The sequence below is a fragment of the Galeopterus variegatus genome, unplaced genomic scaffold, assembly GCF_000696425.1.
Source record: "Galeopterus variegatus unplaced genomic scaffold, G_variegatus-3.0.2 Scaffold250, whole genome shotgun sequence".
Taxonomy (NCBI): domain Eukaryota; kingdom Metazoa; phylum Chordata; class Mammalia; order Dermoptera; family Cynocephalidae; genus Galeopterus; species Galeopterus variegatus.
Window position 1 is genome coordinate 148,505 of NW_007726361.1, and position 14,251 is coordinate 162,755.

Sequence of the window (14,251 nt, forward strand, 5' to 3'; positions counted from 1 at the left end):
GCTGTGGAAGAAGAGAAAAGGAAGTAAGAAAGAAAGAAAGGAAGGGAAGAAGAGAGAAAAGAACATCTTATGCTTTATGACTCAGACAATACCCTGCCTATCTAATGCTTTTTCTCTTCTGTTGCATTCCCACAGAAGAAACAGAAATTTTAATATTAGCTATGATTTACAGTGCATTGTATTATCTCATTTAATCCTCACAATAAGTCTAATGAGATGGATACTATTATCCTTAATTTTTACAGCAAGGAAATGGAGGAGAGGAGAAGTTAGTTGCCCAAGAGCACACACCTAGAAATGACAAGAGCTGAGGTTTTATCCCAGGTCTGTTCTGACTTCAGAGACAGCCTACACTTTGTTGTCTCTTTAGGCTGGAATTCAAAGTAATTAACACCAAATCTTGGGAAATTACTTCAGAAGTCTTACTCAAAGAAGATAGGCAAATACCTAAAATCAGTCTCCTATCTCCTATTAGTTTTTCTTTCTCCAGGGCAGCTAGCCTGAGGTCCTGCAACTGTTTTTCATATGCTTTTGTTTTAATACCTTTACCTTCTTGGTTACCCAAGCCATCTCTGGTTCAGCTTGACAATGGCCCTATTAACATGCGCCATCCAGAATCTAATATAGTAGTGTCTGTCACTAACCAATTATTGCTTGTGTTCTGGGAGAATGGCTGGGTCAATAGCAAAATAGAGCATTTGTGGTGATGGTTAAGTTTCTATGACCAAAAGAAAGGGCTGGAAATAAAGGACTAGATTTTCTTTGAGAGGGATTGGCCAGAGCTGAAAATATGGATTAACCTACAGGTCTCAGGGGTAAGAAAATGAATATCTTTAGGGAAAAGTGATTTGGGAGAATCCCTTCCTTCCTTTATTCTTTCTTCCCTTCCCCTGATACTTTCGTCCCATAAAGCACCCAGCTGTAGCTTGTATCTATCTATATTAAGTGAGTTTTCTCATTAACCAAGAGTTATAGATTTCCTTTAGCAACACCCTAGCAACAGCTTCAGCTGTAAATTGCCCTCATTATAAGACTTGTATTCTTTACCACACAAAACAATGTTCTAAATAGGATTTGAGTGAGATTTTAACACAATATAGTAGTGGATGTTCAGTGAGAGATTAATGGATTGCTGAAAATAAAACTGAGATACAGGGGAAAAATATTTGTTCAAAGGCAGGACCCAGATGAGGGTAAAAGAAAGGAAATTCATTTCCTTTTCTTCAGTCCTTTGCCCTGAGCACACCAGAGTATTCACGGGTTACTTTAAATCTGAAAAGACTCAGGATTTAGCTGCCAGGAAGTAAAATTTCATGTTCAATTGCAGTAACCAGATTGGTCTTTGGGGTTCACGTATTTTGTTCCTCCTCCTCTTCATGCCATGGCTTTGATCTTCTGTTTTCATTTAAACTGCTTTACTTTGCACATTTCTTTCATTTTGCCTCATATCGTGTAGAAAGAGCTAACTGACATTTATGGAGTTTCTGCTATGCAACAGGCACTGTGCTGAGCACTTCAGTTATCTGGGGACATACATACTTCAGGAAATAAAGTGTAAATACAAAGAAAGAAAGAAAGAATTTAGACTTGAGGGGGAGATGCAGAAAGAGGGCGCACACACACATACACACACAATGAAGAGAGGAGAAGGGGCTTCAGATTCTCCATAGAAGGGCTAAAGGAGTATAGAGATTTAAATTTGCCAGAGGGGCCAGGAAAATCGTCAATTTGCCCAGTCTGGGAGAATGGGCAGCAACATACATTTTACATTTCCTCCTCCAGCCTGTGTGGCAAGAGTTGTGAGGACACCAGCTCTGCTGGCACGATTACCTGTTTATTTATGGACATGTTGCTTCTAGCTGATGGTGAGGCTTTGGGTCTCGTGTAAAATAGAGGTTAACCTACTACCAACCTTACAGGGGTGTTGGGAATATAAATTGAGGGTTTACCTACAACTGTATCTTCTGTGCCTTGATTGTTCTCTGCTCTCCAGTGCTACTGGTAAGGTAATGTGCATGCATGTGCATGTTTATTCAGGACATATCTGTTGAATGGCAAAGACCCTTGAAATTTTCCACACAGCGAGAAAATGGAAACTCTTCTTATGTCTCTAGATTATATTGGATTGAACCATATTAAATTGCCACTTCTATAGATCAAAAACACAGCTCGTATTTTAACATAGGAACATTTCGCATAAAAATATCCAGATATATCAGCTTTCTTGAAAAATCTGAAGCTGTAGCACCACCGGGCCATATTACCCCACGGACACCACCCACTGGAGCGGGTGGGACTGCCTACTTCAGCAGGAGCACGCAGTCCTGGGTTTCTGGGGTCTCCGCGATGCATACTCACTGTGCATCTCCTGGTTAGTCCCATAAATTCAGGGTTGCAGCCCCTGACTTAGAGTATTGCCCAGACCTACGCTAATGTCTTGCTGATAACATACCCATGAGAAATGGTTATATTTTTGTGAGCAAAAGCCTTAGTGCAGCAATGTAGAATTGTGTGAGCAAATAGCAGGCACAAATCATCCCAAACCAAACATCTGAGGCCTTGAATAATCAAGGCAAGCCAGGGAGAGCCAATCTGGATTTTGCTTGTAACTCTTCTTAGACAGCATTGTGGAAACACTTTCATCTCGGTTGAAATTCTCTCCTTTGACATGTTTACACTCACAGGCAAGTCCATTCACTGGATACCTAGTATGTTTTCATTCCTCTTGTTTGTACTTTTGTTTCTAATCCCCCACTAGGTGTCAATTTGTCCAGAGAGAAGAAATATGCCACGAAAAAGAGGTCAAGGGAAAAACTAGCTGGCCAGCCAAAAGGATCAGGTTCCTAACCATAACTAGCATTTATATTTCACCTCCTAAATTCTGTACATTTTCTTACATAATGTCTCATTTAATACTTCCAATAAGTCCAGTGGAGTAGGTATATATTATTTCCATTTTTAATGATGAACAGAGGCTCAGAGAGTTCAAATAACTTTCCCCAAATCACACAGGAAGGGTTAGGGCTGAAACTGGCACACAGAGAGTTCATAATTCCAGATCTGCATTCTTTTTAGTTGGCCATGAAGAACAACAGCAGTATAACCTGGATGAAAGGCTTTGCTGCAACTAGGTTTAAAAAATAATTTGAATGTTTTAGTTGATCCTTTTATGAGATGGGCTTACTAGCAAAGCTGATACAAATTTAACGTTAAGGTAAAGAGAGTGTTAGAATCAGAGAGGGTAATAGTTCACCTGTGCTCTGGGCTGTTGGACAATATCCAGAGCAACCCTGGAAAATATCTGATTATTTTTTAGATATCACTAATTAAACTCTATACACTTTCTCACTAACTCTGGATTGGGTTCAGATTTTCTCTCAATGCAAGGCTTCAGATAGGCACTATTCATCCCAGGACTTTGATACAGAGTTGTCATGAGATGTGAAAATCATCTGGAATCTGGTAGTCAAGTCTGGATGGACATGTGTTTCAAGAGGGGCATGCATATCTAGGTGAATCACAGGGTGTCTGGGGAAAGTCCTCCGTGTGAGCATGGGGAGACCCTGGAAGAGGGTGTGGGAGGCAGATGACAGTCCTCAAGTATTTAAAATGCCAGAAAAAAGAGGACTTTTCCTTGCTACTTCTAAAAGCAGAATGAAGACCAATAGAGAGATGTTAAAAACAAAGCAAAACAAAACATCTGGTGTAATAAAGAACTTTCTCGTGACCAGTGATTTTTTTTCAGTGTGCACTTATTTTATTAACAATGAGGTTAAACATCTTCATGTTTATTGGCCATTCTTTTTATTTATTGAAGCATGATTAGTTGTACATATTTTTGGGGTACAACGCTGAATACCATTGACTGGATAAAGAAATTGTGGTATATACACACAATGGAATACTACTCAGCCATAAAAAGAATGAAATTCTGCCATGTGCAGCAACATGGATGAGCTTGAAGAAAGTTATGTTAAGTGAAATAAACTAGACACAGAAAGAGAAATATCACGTTCTCACTCTTAAGTGGGTGTTAAGAAAGCAAGCAAGCAAGAAAGAATGAAAGAAAGAAAGAAAGAAAGAAAGAAAGAAAGAAAGAAAGAAAGAAAGAAAAAAAAAAATAATACTACATTGATCTTGAATCAGTAGCAGTGATGTTTTAATGGAAGGAGCAGCCGTGTTAAATGAGTGTTTTGCTACTGCTGGCATTGAAGCTGAAGTGAGATCTGTAGCGTGGATAAATTCTAAAAGTCTATTTGATTACTGTTCCATCTCAGCCTCAGGGACGAACAGGAGGGCAATCAACACATTTTTGTTATGTTTAAGAGTCTGGTACATAAATTGTCTTCAAGAAACGAGAGTGTTAGGGGCCGGCCCGGTGGTGCACTGCTACAGTGCGCTGCTTGGGAGCACGGTGGCGCTCCCGCCGAGGGTTCGGATCCCACATACAGACCGGCCGCTCACTGGCTGAGTGAGGTGCGGGAGCAACACTGAAGGTTGCGATCCGTTGCCGGTCACGAAAAAAGACAAAAAGGAAAAAAAAAAAAAGAAATGAGAGTGTTTTTTTTTTTTTTTTACATGTCCAGATTACACTAAAATCACATAAGGTGCTATTTTTTGTAAGTAATAAAGTGGATGAAGGTCAGCAATTTTATATGGCTCAGCATAATTCATACAAAGGCAAGGGAATGGACTCAGATTCTTTAGACCTATGTCAAGAAGAGGGGTGCCCGAGAAACTGTGAAGAGATCACTGTGCAGAGGCATTGGGTATGAGGAGAAGAGCAGTAGGGATGAAAGTGGAAAAGAAGGATGGTCAAGAGATTTTCAACGGTCCCCTAAAATCATGCCAAGGAATATGGTCTTTATAGTGAAGAGAAAAGAGGAAAAGCTAAGTGCTATGGATTTTGTGTCCCCCAAATTTTATGCATTGGATGCTTAATCCCCAAATTTATATGTAGATGATATTTGGAAGTGAGGCCTTTGGGAGGTGATTAGGATCATATAAGGGCATTAAGGTGGGCCCACCAGGTTGGAGTGGTGACTTTATAAGAAGGGGAAGAGCTGGTATGCTCTTCCTTCTTGCTGTGGGAAGCCCTCGACCATGTTATGACGCAGCCAAGGCCCTCACCAGATGCCAGCCCTGTGCTTTTGGACTTCCCAGCTTCCAGAACCCCTGTTCTCATAAATTACCTGGTCTGTGGTATTCTGTGATAGCCACGGAGAACAGACAAAGACCATAGCAAAACACTAGTGTGATCTGGAAATAGAGACACCTGTGATAAAATGGGTTGGTAATTCTGATACATTCAAAGAATCTCTTAACTAAGATTCCACTGATGTCAAATGAGATTTTAGAATGGAATGGGATTAATTCCTTCAAAACAGCTCTTCTAAATAAATGAACAGTGCAAGAAAGAAAGTGAAAAAATCACCTACGAATTTAAGAGAGTAAACTGTTTTGGGAGATGTTAGCCATTGGCAAGGCCACCAATTAATGTCTTACTGCCAGCTCTTGAATCTTGCCAGAGTATGTCTGCTTAGGATGTGTTTTAAGACAAATATACTAACTATGGCTTTATATTATTGGTAGTATATGAAGGCCCTAAAAATACGAATATTTAATACTGTTCTGTAATTATCCTTTCATTAATTAGGACTAGCTTCCTATTCTTGACTTGGGGGCAGAAGACAGACAATCACGTACTGGAGTTTGAGCTCTTTTTTAATTTCATAGCCTTGAAAAAGGTGCTTTACCTTGCTGTGCTCTCTCAACCGTGGTTGAATTTCTCACCCCGCCACCTCACGGATGAGTGATGAGTTGGGGTAATAAACCATTCTTTGGGTTTATTACTATATCAGGCAGAATCACACCATGTTTATGGTGCATAAAAAAATCTCCATTTAAAAGAAAGTTTAATTGAAAATGGTTACTGAAGGATTAGTCAAGAGCAGGGCTCCAGATTGGTAAATAGAAAATATGAAATCCTTTCTGGGAGTCCCTATGGCACCATGGAAAAGGTGTAGGTTTCGGAGAGAGGTACAACATGAGTTTAAATACTTGCTCCGTCTCTTACTATGTGTAGGACTTTAGGTGAGCTATTCACCTTCTCTCATCTGAAAAATGGGTGCAAGGAGACAGTCTATATAAAGACTACTGACACATAGTAGGCACTTCATAAAGAGACACTATTAGCCTGATCATAACAAATATCTTATCTGGTGGCAAGCTGAGTAACTTTGGAGAAGCCATTTTATCATCTCTCGGGGCACTTGCCTTGCTGGCATGATTGAATACCTATTGGGTGTATGGCAGAACAACTCACTGAAATATTAATTTGTGTGTTGTTCTTCACCTCCAACTTCTCATTTCAAGAATGTCACCCAGCCCTTTGCACTTCCTGGTTTCAAACGTTTAGCTGAGCAGGAAGCAGAAGTTTCTTAAAAACATTTCTTCCTTTTTTTTTAAAGAAAGTCCAAGCCTGGGAGTATAAGCTGGGGAAGGGGAAAATGAAAGACTTTTGATGGGAGATATTCTTACACCAGGAAAGACTGGGGGGCTGTGCATCTGTGAGAAGTGGAAATGCTCACCCTGCGTGGCTTGACCTCAGAGGAGAGGGCCGCCTGGTACTGCCCAGACACCAGATTCCAGTCCCCAAACAGGGTTTGAAAGCTGAATCCACAGACATCAAAGGGCAGGGAATTTATAAGAATGGGCATAAGTAGGGTGAGGGAAGACCTCTTGGGATCTTTGCCTGACCACGGTGTGGGAGGTGGTGTAGGTAGGAGCCCCAATAATTTCTGAAACTGAAGTTCCTGCTGGCATGGACTCTTGGAGTCAGATTTACGTTGAAGTAAAAAAAAAAAAAAATAGATGTAACATTTCTTACAGACCTATATTTGTTAAGATTCAGACCTTCTATAGTTGTAAAGCACTGGAGAACTTGAAGACGAAGTAATTGCTGCTCTCTCAAAGCTTACCACCTGTGTGGGAACTACCAGAGGTCACAGGACACCTATGTAAATAACTCCCATTCAAAGCACCACAAGATCGTGACATGGTACAAACTGTAGTAAGAGTTCTCCATCACGAGAGGTAGACAATTGAATTTACAAAAGGCGGACTGCCAGGAGGATGGAGCAAAGTTTCTCCTGAAGGGATGTATTAAGATGTACCCTCCCCCAATTATTGCATGCCAAACCATTATTATGTAATTGCTATAGCTATAAACTCATAAAATTCTGTAGACCCTAATGTTATTTTGGAAATATGCCTGCTTGAAATGAAGAGAGGTCTGGAAGCTGGAGATCGAATAGGGAACTATATAGTTAATGATTTCCATAAAAGTGCTTAGAGTGTTATCTTCAGGGAATTTGAGAACTGGGAGGGCCTTCAATGGCCAATCAGCCCCTCCTCTTCTCCCATCCTCCACCCCCTCCCATTTTACAGGGTTGAAATTGAAGCCCACTTAGAATCCAGATTTAGTGAGGTCTCAGGGTTGCTAATTTGAAAGTCTGTTGTGATGGTCAAGGCCTTGGTGTAGATTGGGTCACCCCTTAACTGCTGTGTCAGCAACTGCTGATATTTCTTGCCTGGACAAATGTAGCTTCCTAACCAGAAGTTTAGTCTCTGTCCCTGCTATGCACTCATTTCTCATCCTAAATCACTTTACTTTCTTGTTTATAAACTTTTAACCATTACTCCATTAAAAAAAAAAATGTAAACTTTGTGGTTTGGCATTCAGGGCTTTCTATGATCTGATTCCAACCAAGTCTTCTGAGCTTATCTCCTTCCGCCCTCTGTGCATGCACTTTGTTTTGCTGGGGCAGCTTTCCCACTCTTCCACATGCTGTTCTCTCCTGTGCCTTTGCTAATCTTCTCTTTGCTTGAAATTCCCCTCCCACCAATTCTTATTTGTCCTTTGAGGCCAGTTAGTTACCTCCTCTGAGGAGTCTTCCCTAGGTGAGGGACAGAGCATCAGATGGACCCAAGAATGAGACACTACTTAGCCACTTAAGTCCTGAAAGACTCCAGGCTGGTTACTGAATTTCCCTGGGACTCAGTTTTCTCATCTGTGCAATGGGTAAGTCCACACCCACCCTGGGGCTTGGTTGTAAGTTATAAATGGGTTAATCATATTGCAAAGAAGTCAGCACAGTTCCTTGTACATGGTACATGTCAAAGAATGTGACTGATTACTCCAGTTATTCCAGGGACCTGTGGTCTCCTCTTTATTGAATTTCCTTTCATTCTGAGTTTTATATTCTGTTTTGTAATATTAACTTTGCATTTTAGATTTGTAATGCAGGTTTTATTTCTCTCATTTGATTCATAATTCCTTGAAGGTAGAATCATGTTTTCTTCTAGATTATCTCTTTTGCATTTTCCTCTACATGGTAGGACCTCAAACTGTGGGCAAAGGCTGACTTTTCAAGTGTGTAATTACTGACAAAACTTTGCTTTGCTGTTACTATTCTGTTTCTTCTAAAATCTGACAATAATTTTAAAAAAGGCAATCTCCTTAGATACGAGAATCTCAGTTGTGGGGCCTCTGTTTCATAGACATGAGGGAGACAATTTGTGAAGTGGCTCGTGGAGATTGGTAAATTTCAATTAAATTTTGGGAAATTGTGTCCTTGAAGGACATGTGGCCTTAACTCTCTGGACCAACTCAGTCTCATCATTTTCCAGCACGCATTCCATGGTCTGTGTGACACTCCTTGGAAAAAGGAATTTCATGGTCAAATGAGTTTGGGATACAGATTCTAATGACTCAATCATGGAGAGTCAGAGGACACATTAACCACCTAAAATGTGTGAGATGTCCTGCAGTAAAGAAACCAACATTAAATAGTTAATGAGAATAGCTAACATTCATTAAGCTCTCATTTTATGCCAGGCACTTTGATATTAGGCCCTTACATAGATTCTCTAATTTTTAATCCTCAGAATGCCCCTGGAAGATGGAGAGTATTACTATTCTCAATTAATAGATAAAGAAACTGATGCTTCTTAAATGGGTCCAAGTTCACCCTGCAGTTAAGAGGTGGAACTGGGATTTGAAGTCAGATGTTTGTGACCCCAAAGCCGGACCTCTGGTCCACTGTTGTGCACAGCATTCAGCATCCCCAAATTTGCTTGACCAGGAAATACTTTAGGTTATCCGCTTATTAATAACTCGTGAAACTGGTGTTCCTTGGAATGCACTTTGGAAAACAGAGCCTCAGCAGCCCCAAGCTACTTGGTTTATGGAGCATCCATGACTTTTACCCTTCTGTGCCTTTGTGTGCCAGCCTCACCTTGGACACCCTTGTGCCTTTTGGGTTTCTCACACAATTTTACTCATCCTCCAAGGTCTAGATCAAATGTGGCTTTATGAGAAGCTTTCTTTGACCTCAGCAAGTCTGTTTGCAAAATACATATTTGTGTTCCTGCTGTATCTTCTACACTGTTAATGTTTGGTCCGTCTTTGTCAAGGACCGTGTTCAAAGAGTCTTGGTAAAGAAAGCTTCCATCACAGAGAGGACACTGTGTGAAGGTTTACTGAATTAGGATGGTTTCTCTTTCCTAGGCCCTCAGGCACTGATTCCCGAGCCTGGGGCTTTCAGGTCCAGGTTTACAGCCTTGAGGCCTGTGACCATAGTGACTGTAGCCTGTACCCTGGACTAAGCCACTCCCAGCAGTTCATCAGTTAACACTGTCCTCTCTCGTTCCTCTGCCTCTCTCTCCTAGACTCTCTGAGGTGAGGAGGTGCAATGAGGTCACACTGGGCCTGTCTCATCAGCGCCCTTTCTGGGACAAACCTGATCTGTCCTTTCCAGGGCACCATCCAGGTTTCCTTACAAAGCCCCCCAGTGACTGCGCCTCAGATGAGTCAGCTGGCGTGAGGCTTCGTTAGCAACCCTGATCGCCTTTTTGTTTTTGTCCTCTGTGAGGCCTTCTCAGGCCCAAGGGTGGGGCCTGGCGGGTCTGGCTTCCAGAGATGCCGCCAGCCTCCGTGAGAGCCCGTGATGGGACATTGGCGCTCCAGCTCCACAGCAGTCACGTCATGCCACACTGCATTTGTGGGCCGCACCCATCCCCAGGGTGCACTCAGGCACCATGCAATGGCTGGCCATCCCAGCTCTGCGGCTGCCTGCGATGAGGTCATGGATGGGGCCCTGGAGACCCCCCTCTGAATAGGGTGGGGGCTTCCCCAGCAGGCCTAGGGAAGAGCCGAGAGGAGCGGGAAGGCGCTGGCAATAATCGCTTCTGTCCAATCTGAAAGAAATTATTCTGTCTGCCCCTCTCTTAATGTTCCACGGGCCGGTGTGGATAGAAGTGGAGGGAGAAAAGGAGAAGAGAGAAGATGCGGGAAAGTGGACAATGAATTGGCAGTCGCAGGCCACTCAGTCCACTAACTGGTATGGATGGAGAAACGACTTGTGGTGTCTCTTGACTACTTTGCAATGAGCTGATCAAGCTGCCTTCTCGCCTTTCTATAATAACGTCCTTCCTCTGACCTTAATCCCTTTCCTTTCACTGAGACCACAAGGCAGAGGCAGCCGCTGAAATCCACCTTACGTAACTAGAATTTGACACAGAAGGAAAACATATTCCAGAAACAGAGCAACAGCTGGTACGGCAAGAAGGTAGAGCCTTCTCCGCCCAAGAGCAGCGTCCCGGGCAGCCCTAGCATTTCTTACTCAGGCCTGACGGGCTTGTTTGCGAATAATGTTTCTGTACCAATGAGTTTTGCAGACCTAGGTCACCTACGTGTCCTGAAACACTCAAGCTCAATCGATCCCATCGGGTATTTTAACCTCTGCCTGTGAGCACATATGTGTGCATGGAGGAATGAACGTGAGGCTCTGATAAAATCTTAGCCTGCCGGAAGATTTTGCAGATCTCTGTGGATATCTAGCTTCTTGCACCTGGAATTCTGCCTTGGAAAGATGGAAGCACTGATAACAAAGGCTTTCTCAGGGAACTAGGGACAACACATCACACAATTACATGCCCCTCCACCTCAAACCACAAGATACTTCTTGTATGACCAATGCATAGACAAACAAAGAAATATCTTAGCTGCGTTGCTCCCTACCTGTTTATGCGGCATAGTTGAGAGGCAGTCTCTCTATTTAAACAACATTGTGGACCAACTGTGACTTGAATTAATGAACGCTGCCCTCCCCCCAGATATACACGTATAATATCTGTGACATCCTCCTGCGTCGTTACAAAGGAAAAGTCAAATGATTTCTTTACCTTTTAAAAACTTATTCTGCAAAACAAGTTTATAAGACATCATAGTAATCATGCTTAAGAGAATTTTTGCAATAAATATAAAATCTTCCATGGGAAAGTTTTCTGAGTTAACAGAAGGATCATATCTCCGGAAGTTGAGTTGCATATCATGGGATAAGAAAACATAGATACTCTAACGTTGGAAATAAGTTAGCCCATCACCACACTGAGAAGGTCTAGGTTTATCAGGTTAAAGACTTTGAAGTCACCACCCCCCATTTTCTAAGAGAAATGGCATTTTTCACAAAGTCAAAAATATTTCACAGAGATTCACGCGTCAAGCAGAATAGAAAGCAGGAGAAAGCACTCCTGCTGAGGTTTTCCAACCTCGGGTTTATCATTTGTTGACATATTTTCTAGACGTTCCCCCATTTCTTTACAAGTAGCTGTCTTAAGTTCTTCCAGTAAATATTTTGATGAAGGCCAAACAGGAGGGAAAAGGAGAAAAACGTCAGTGAAAATGGTAGCTTACCTTTTCTGGGCATTGCTGATATCAAACTTTCCCCCAAAACATGACGCTTTCTTGCTTTGGTTGTCCCATGAATTTAGAAACCATTAAAAAATGTAAAGCAGAAATATGTGTCTGTTATTCAAAGCTGCTCCAAAACAATGCAAAAAGTAACTTGATGAAAAATAAAGTGCTTGTCTGAGCATGAGAACGCATTTGAAGCTTGGAGCTCATGCTGTTGTACGAAGTTTTGCAACTGTCTTTCTCAGTTTAAACAACCTCCCACTCCTTCTCCCAGGCACTTGCCAACTTCTATAATTTAAAGCAACTGCGATCCTTCCCATAATACTCACATTTCAAAGAGCTTAATATATACACTCGTTAGGAATGAGTAGGAGTGGGTGACATTTTTCAGCAAACCCCAGACAGAGGCAAGTGAAAAGCAAGGGTCTCAGGTGTCAGAACAGTTCTTTCTCCGGGTCTTCCATTGCTTTCCTCACCGTGTCACTTCAAGTTGCTTTTGCCTTTTAAAGTGATGCCTAAAGACCAAAAGGCATCATTTCACTGGAAGCAACAAAAGTAAATGGGAAAGTTTATGCCCCAATTTATGAAACTGATACTAGTGAAATTGTGTTTAAACGTCACTTTTGCTAACAAAATTCTTTCCATGCAATTTGTTCCTTATTTATTTTCTTGAAAATTTTAAATTATTGTACATGATTTTTTTGTAAAAGCGGTGAATACCTAAAATGATATTGTTTGTATCAGTCTTATCTTAAATTTCATCCTATACATGAATCACAAGCTCTAGGATGAATGCTTACTGTGCAGAGTCTGTCTGTGTAGTTGAATATATCTTCTGACATTTAGTATATAACCAATATTACTATTTTCACTACTGTTCCCCAACTTCCTTCCACCAAACACACACACCCCCCCACACACGAGCATTTGTGAATTCAAGTTACAGTCAACATAAAGTGTGGTCTGCTGAAAATGGTGATTTAAAAAATATTTTCTAGTATGTCTCAAAAAACTCTTGCTCAGGTCCTGAGAGATAATAAGTGCTCAATAAATACCGAATGAATAAATAAAATATTGCATATAATCAGACTGATTAACAGTTTTGATAATTTTGGTTTGCATATATGTTTACATTAGGGATGCTTAATATGTCAAAGCTTGCATGGAAGTAAACATACAACAATGTATGCCTTTGTCAGGCATACATTAATGAATGGCTATAATAAAATCCCCTAAATGAACAGAAAACATCAGTTAAATAAAGAGACCACTTGGTAGAGGATAGAAATATTGACACAGACAAAATCTATTAAGTATGATCACTGTGCAAAGTTATGCAAACAAATTTCAGGACAAAAACCTCATTCATTATTTCAAAAACGATAGATTCTTTTCCGTTATGTTTTTTGAGTCAGCTAAAGTAACTATTATGCAATGGACAGAGGATGATACCTGTGATTGAAATAGTACAAAGAGAGAGAGGATCTAAAATTACAGGGAAATGGGCAGGTTTTATGTTTTCTTTGCTGTGAATTCAGAGAAAAAGATGGAGTCTCTCTTTGCTCTGGCTTCTATTGAAGAGAAGTCTGCAGGCGCAAGCACGTGCAATGTCACAGACCTGCACTCAGATCCTGGATTTACCACTTTCCAGTTTTATGACCATGGAGATATTACTACTGAATGTCTTTAAACTTTGGTTTTCTTTATTGTGAAAGATTAAACACAAGTATATATAAACAACTTATTTGCATATGTTATACACACAATAGTGCATTTTTTCAACAAATATTAAGCATCTCACTATGTGTCAGGCACTTAGCAAGAACTACGTAGGAGTCCCTGATATTTAAGGATGTTTATCACAGCAGCTAGCATTACTTTTCCTGACTAATACCAAAATTGGTAATGCCCTAATGAAAACCTAAACTTGGTGGCATTGCCCTGCTAGTCAGGAGGTGATTGGCAAGGGAACTAACACCGGAGGCTGGAAAGGGGAAGTTCCATGTGTTACGGTGGCAAAGCATTTGGTGATACTGATGCCTGTGACAACTTGGAAGGCAGTAAGTGCCAAGTAACCTTGTAGCTCTAGGGGAAAGGATGGGTGAAAGAACATTAACTGTGTGTGTTGGCTACTACTGACTGCACTTGGCAAGGTGTTTCAAGAATGGGATGAACTCAGGAAAGTAATGGCTAAATCATAAACAGAAATTAAAGTGAGTAAGGCGAGAGTACATAAATGTGATGGCTTGCTGGAGCCTACCAAGTTTTTGAGGGGCTTACATTGCTAAAAATAACTATAAGCCTGTACTAAAAATGTATCTCGAGGCTGAAAACAACTTCTTCCAACAGCAGGAGGCAGACTGCAGACCTGCATGGAGAGCATCTGGCCAAAGAAAAGGGGGGTGAGGAGAGTCTCTCAGAAGGAAGAAGTGGAGGCCACTAAGAACAAAGGACAAGGGCATAAGCATCCTCTGGAGAGCAGAACGGGGCAAC

General features: G+C 41.2%; 1 protein-coding gene across 1 annotated transcript in view; it reads right to left on the bottom strand.

The window, feature by feature from the left end:
- C1QTNF7 (C1q and tumor necrosis factor related protein 7) overlaps positions 1-11,978 on the bottom strand; it is a 107,929-nt gene extending 95,951 nt beyond the window's left edge. The window contains exon 1 of the mRNA XM_008566521.1: positions 11,759-11,978. Coding sequence (XP_008564743.1) covers positions 11,759-11,771 — 13 coding nt within the window. The 5' untranslated portion in view covers positions 11,772-11,978. The remainder of the gene's footprint in view (positions 1-11,758) is intronic.
- Between the last annotated feature and the right edge of the window lie 2,273 nt (positions 11,979-14,251).